The 6000-nt window shown below is 33.2% G+C and overlaps 1 protein-coding gene across 1 annotated transcript; it reads right to left on the bottom strand.

The window, feature by feature from the left end:
* Positions 1-1319: 1319 nt before the first annotated feature.
* LOC141692968 (putative transcription factor KAN2) lies at positions 1320-5594 on the bottom strand. Its single transcript, XM_074497940.1, has 6 exons — positions 4619-5594; positions 4450-4526; positions 3228-3273; positions 2893-3058; positions 2022-2085; positions 1320-1643 (listed from the first exon to the last, which is right to left on the bottom strand). The coding sequence occupies exons 1-6, from the start codon at positions 5283-5285 to the stop codon at positions 1512-1514; spliced, it is 1152 nt and encodes a 383-aa protein (XP_074354041.1). The 5' UTR covers positions 5286-5594; the 3' UTR covers positions 1320-1511.
* Between the last annotated feature and the right edge of the window lie 406 nt (positions 5595-6000).

Raw genomic sequence — 6000 nt, 5'->3', positions numbered from 1 at the left:
TTTTTATTTTTTATTATAAATATATATTTAATAGCAATAATTGGTATTTTACTTATATATTTTTATATATAATCGAATCTAACTTGAGGCGAACATATAATATTTTGAGTTTTTGTTAGTATTTGCCGAAATCTATTTAAGCTTTCGAGACGAATTCTAACTTATCGAATTTTTTGCGAGTCGAGTTTCGAACTTCAAATTAAAAGTTTGATCAAACTCGAGCTCGAGCTCGAGTTTTAACTATTTTAATCGAATATGAGCCGAACCTGATAATGCTCGACTTGTCTCGGCTCGATTATACTCGCACATACGTACACAGGTGATTGACAAGAAAATATAACTAGAAGTAGGGGTGTACACGGTTTGGCCAACCCGACCAATTCAAACCGAACCGACCCTATTTCGGCCGAACCAAACCGATTTTTTCAACCCGATATATAGTTGGGTTGAAAAAATGTCAACCCGATTTAATTGGGTTGGATATGATTTTCGATAATTTTAAATCAATCCAATCCAACCCGATTAAAATATATATATACATGCTAAAAAGTTAATCCAAAATTATGTTTAGGCCATTTACATAGATCCATATATCTCTAACTCTAAATGTAACTTATAACCTCCGTGTTCATAGTTCATTTCGTAGCAACAATAGATGTTTGATTAGTGTTATATTTTTTGCATTTATAATTCATTCTAATATTTAAAGCGTAAACAATATTATTAGTACGTTTGATGTCGAAAATTAGATGTTTAAGACTATTGAATATGGAGGATTGTAATATTGTTTTGAACTATTTTCAAGTGTTTTAAACTTTGAAACCTTATGTTTTATTATAATTTTTTATATTAATTTTGTATATTTAATAAACCGATCAAACCGATCCAAACCGAACCAAACCGAAGTATACAAATTGGTTTCAGTTACAAATTTAAACGGTTTGGGTTGTGTTGAAATTTTGAAAAGCCGAATTAATTGGGTTGGGTTGCTAAATTTTCCCAAGCCGCCCAAACCGATCCTGTGTACACCCCCTAACTAGAAGTACGTGTGAATAACAATAAAAAAAAGGTGAAGATTCAATGGGGGGTGTCAAAGATATGGTATATGCTTCTCACTTTCTTGTGATGTCTCCTTTTGTCTTACTTTGTTCTCCCCTTTTGCTTTCCCTCATTTTCTTTCTTTCCTTTCCTTCATCAATCAGTTCATCTTTTTTAAAAACTAAAGGGCACCTGATTCCCATTTCCATTACTAATTACTAATACTATATAGCTAAGACTCCATATTGATCTTTGAATTTCAAGAAAGATTTCGAAACTGATGAATTAAAACAACTCAGTCTTCTTAATATTTTACGAAAAAATGTAGTTCTTCCAGATTCAATAACAATGGAGAACGACAGTCAATTAGATACGGAATTGCATATTTTCCGTCATCAACATTTACGCAAAAACCAAGGCTTCGGTACTATTCTAGTTAATTACTAATGTATCAGCGATCATTTTACACAATTTCAACAGGAGATGTGATGATCATTGTAAGATCTTCCCAAGCTGAACTCCCAATTAGGCTTCTTTGATCTCATTTCTACAGCTGCTTGCGATTTCAATTGCTTCTCACATATATCTTCATAACTCACTATTTCCTGCACAAATTGTAGCAAGTAGCAACATTATTATTTTACTGGGGCTTGTATGAATTATACAAGAATTTTAAAATTAATAAAGTAAATAGTTGCACCAAATTAAAAATACTATATTGAAAAGTAATTGACCAAAAATTTGTTCATGAAGTGGACCAATTCTTGAATTTTGCATGAATGGTGAGTTTAAAGTCCATTCTCTTTGCTCTTCTTTTCATGCAGTCTTTAATTTGCATAAAAGATAGAACTAATTACCATTTCACTTTTTTTTATTCTTCTGTGTGTCTGTGTTACATATGTGGTCTCTCTCTCTCTCTCTCAGAGTTTATAATAACTAATTAATAAGCGCAAGAGTGAGGGGGGATAGGATGTTTAAGGTACCTCAAAAGGAGGGAAAGAGTGTCCGCTAGTGGCCCTGATAGGCTTTCCATGAATCCCAGCATCCCTGCAAAAGAAATCAACAGAAGATGAAGGGGAGAATAATAAATATGATTATTTAGGGTAAAAGAAAGCTATCAAAGTAATAAGCTCAGGTTACTAGGATATCAAATCCCTTTTCTGTTTGTATGTTCCCCATTTCTGCTTGCTTTATACTCACACACACACATATAGAATCCAACATGTAAAGAACTGTTTAAGTAAGAAACTACCAGGAAGCTTCTATTGGAAGTTTTAGTTTAAGAAAATCAAGAAGAATAATTTTCTTAGATTAACAAACTGTACATGTTTACCTATTCATTAAATCGTTCGAGCTAGCATTCATAAAAAGAGAAAATAATTGCAGTGTCTCCTCAAATAGTACTTGCATATGCATGCAACAGTCTAGGAAGAAAACAAAATCACAACTAGCTGTAATGCTCTCTCTAATATTTTATAATGTATTTATTAAAAAAATTTGACTAAATTCACATGTCTGGCGTTTTTGTCACATATATATCCCTGCCTAGTCCATTTCATCCCTTCATTTCTCTACATCTATCCAAAGCTTCAGGCAAGCACATAGTATTACACACAGAAATGGCCTTACTTAAAATATTATTTCCTTACTACGTGGGCATATCTTGTATAGGCTATTTCACTCTACACTGCAAAAGTTTAATGTTCAGAAGGGCACTGATTTTAATTACTTGATATACGTAATTCTAATAATTTGTTCCAGTCGCATGCTACGTACGTGTGACTACATGTATAATTATTTTAAGATCATCATAACCCCACAGCAGCAAAGTTTAATTAATCAGGAGTATTTTACCTTGATGATGAATTGCTCCAGAGGCCATAACAATCTTGATCTTGTTCAATAACCAACGGCCTTGTTCGTTTAAAAGATGATGCCCCATATGCTTCGCCTACATTGCTACTCTGATCCTCAGAGTTATCGAGTACCAAATCGCTGTCAAATCCATCTGACTGGTTCCCTATCAACACATAAAAGTATGATTATTAGTGATTAAGGGAGCAAATCTTAATAAGAATCTAAATAATTTAGATGGTCCCTAATAATTAGTGTGTTGTAATTAAGAAGGACAGAAAAAAGATGAAGAAGAAAATAAGAATGAACAGTGGGAAGAAAATTAAATTAGTTACCTGAAGAATTTGCAGGCCTGTCTGTGGTCCTAATAGTGCGATACATCTGTAACAGAAAAATGTAGATAATTGCATGGCACCATGCATGTAAGTTACTGTCTCAGACACACTACATTATTATTTCTGCATTCACTGTTGTCTGTTTTGCCTGCTACTTTACTTACAGTTTTTGTAAGTGTGTGAATGTATACTTTAAAGTTTAAACAAGTACTAGTTGAATATTAACCCTGAGTTAGACTTGGTAGTTACAGTGTTGTGTATCTATCCATCTATAGGGTTATCAAAACCAATAATGAAGACATCATTGCGAAATGATAGCACCACAGTACTTCTTTTGTCCACTTTGTTGTTACCCACTTAAATAATCCACAGATGTCTTCTCTAACCTCTGTCCACTGGTGGACCGTAAATTTAGACCTCATTTACTATGTAAATTATAGAAAAATCAAAGACCCCGTTTTCCTTAAAAACGATTGATTCAACATACTTTCCGCTCTTATTAACGACAAAAAAGTAAAATACTTATTTATTTTTTATATACATTGCTTAGGGTTAGGGTTTTAGTGTATTTTATCTTATAACGCTTAATAATCACGATAATATGATGTAAACGAAGAATATTTTTTTCGGAAAATCTGCAATGCAAAGGTTTATGAATTTTTGAATAAGTCTAGGTGGTCCTGACTCCTTGTAAGTTGCTTGACCGTAATTTGTTATCTCTGCAATCGAGAAATGTCTTATCTCCCAAAGTTACCACCTTGACTATTTTTACTTGATTTTTACCCTTTTCCATGTTTAGATGTTTTCTTCTTCCATCTAAAAGCTGCTTCTTTTTCTGTCAACCATCAGATCCATATATATTTGTGTGTATATAAATACATATATAGTTAAGTAAAAGAGCAAAGACCTAGCTATAGATAGCTAAGGTTGCAGAGATCTTTCACCAAAACACAAAACATTGGGTTCTGCAACACTGTAACAGTAGTCACATTAATTGCTCATTGGCTTTATTAACTAAAATATGCAACAAAAATACAGCTACTACTAGTACTACTACTTTATGCAAAATAGTTGATTAATTAATTTAACAAAACTGATTAAAGATCTGAAATCTAATCATGAGTTTGTGTAATGATTACAGTATAATTAGGTAGTTACACATATGATGGGAACTTGAACCAAATGATATCATCATGATCATTAATTATTTATGATTAATTACCTGCAAATGTGATTTCACATGAGATAAGGTAAGATCCTTGACATCCATTAGCTCAAGTACTGACTTTGGTGTTGCTCCTAACAAAACATCAAGAAATGGTGCAATATATAAATATCAAGAAAAAGTTTAGAATTATATAAATAAAAATGAATGTGATTATATTACTTACTTTCATGGCCACCAAGTAATTCAACAGCGTGTACAAAACGAGCATGTAAGCTAGTAGTCCATCGCATCCGGGGAGCTCGGGTGCTTCGCTTGGTCGGAAATCTTGATAAAAATCTAGATCTTGAGATGTTGGAAGTTGAAGTAGTGAAAGATGGATTAGAAGAATCAGAGTAATGTTGTTGAGGTCCAGAAAGAAATGGAGAAGGTGGTGTTGTTGGTTTTTGAGTTTGATAAACAGGAATTCCTCTAATAGGCCTTAAATAATCGAAATCTTGATGAAACCCTTGTTGTACTTCTTGAATTTGATATTGTTGATGAAACCCTTGTGGCACTTCTTGAATTTGATGATGATGAGGTACCAAGTTGGAACCATTTTGTTTGTATTGGAAAAGATGAGGTGGAGTACTATATTGATGATGATTAGTAGGGTTAATGTAATTATTAGTTTGATGAAGAGGTTGAAATAAGGAGGGCTTGTCTGAATTTGGATAGTGATGATGGGGAAGAAGGGAGAGCTCGAAAGCTATGTCGGTTGAATCGGGTTTGCATGAAGAGATCTTGGTTGTGTGATGATCAAGAGGGCTTCTCCAGAAGCTTGGTGTGTTGTTTTTAGTGTTTGGAGGGCTGATCTGAAGTGATAAATCAGGTTGTGCTGGAAAAAGCTCCATGATGATCAAATTTAGAAATGATGAACTGCAAATATCGTAGACTGAGAGATAAGGTTTGTGGTTATTTGTTCTGGTTGTATGTGGATTTTGGAAGAATTGAGAGAATATATATAAGTTGTTATAATGCAACAAATTACATGAGTGAGGGAATTAAAGGTAGGGGGGGAAGAAGGGAATGAAGGATATAAAGAAAGGTGAGGAGAAGTGAGTAGAGGAGGAGGATGATTAATGCTTGTTTTTGTGTGGAGTATATGCAAGAAAATGACACTCACAAGCCAAGAAGAAGAGAAAAGAATACTTTCTCTTTATTATAGATTGTGGGGTTAGGGGACCTTGAGAGCTAGGCTAGGTTGAAGATGGAGAAATTTTAGACAAAAGTAAAAAAGTTGGGTAATATTATCTTGTAAATTCCTTTTTACTCCCTTACTTTTCTTGATTTTCTTTATGGGGGTAAGAAAGATGGAATTTTTATGTGTCAAACTTTAACCACTTTAAAGTTTTTGGGGTTATTAACTTTACCTCATTTATTCTTGTTTTTATCTTTTACCCTTTTGTTTCTTTTGGCATACTTTGCATTATTTAATTATTTTTTGTGCATGGTAAGTGGCTAGTGCTTAATTTTTTCTTCCTCAGAAATTCCTAATTTCTGTTTACAGACTTGACTTGATGTCAATTCAAATTTGTACAACTTTGAGCTCTTGTTTCATCATTTTTT

The sequence above is a fragment of the Apium graveolens genome, chromosome 10, assembly GCF_009905375.1.
Source record: "Apium graveolens cultivar Ventura chromosome 10, ASM990537v1, whole genome shotgun sequence".
Lineage (NCBI taxonomy): Eukaryota > Viridiplantae > Streptophyta > Magnoliopsida > Apiales > Apiaceae > Apium > Apium graveolens.
This window is presented reverse-complemented; position numbering and strand designations above follow the sequence as displayed.

What these genes read in the sequence shown, in the direction of transcription:
- LOC141692968 (XM_074497940.1), bottom strand. Translation starts at nt 5,285, where the DNA reads ATGGAGCTTTTTCCAGCACAACCTGATTTATCACTTCAGATCAGCCCT. An exon ending in ATTACTTGGTGGCCATGAAA is followed by an intron (nt 4,527 to 4,618) that starts GTAAGTAATATA and finishes ATGTTTTGTTAG; the next exon opens with GAGCAACACCAAAGTCAGTA. An exon ending in ACTCTTTCCCTCCTTTTGAG is followed by an intron (nt 1,644 to 2,021) that starts GTACCTTAAACA and finishes CAATTTGTGCAG; the next exon opens with GAAATAGTGAGTTATGAAGA.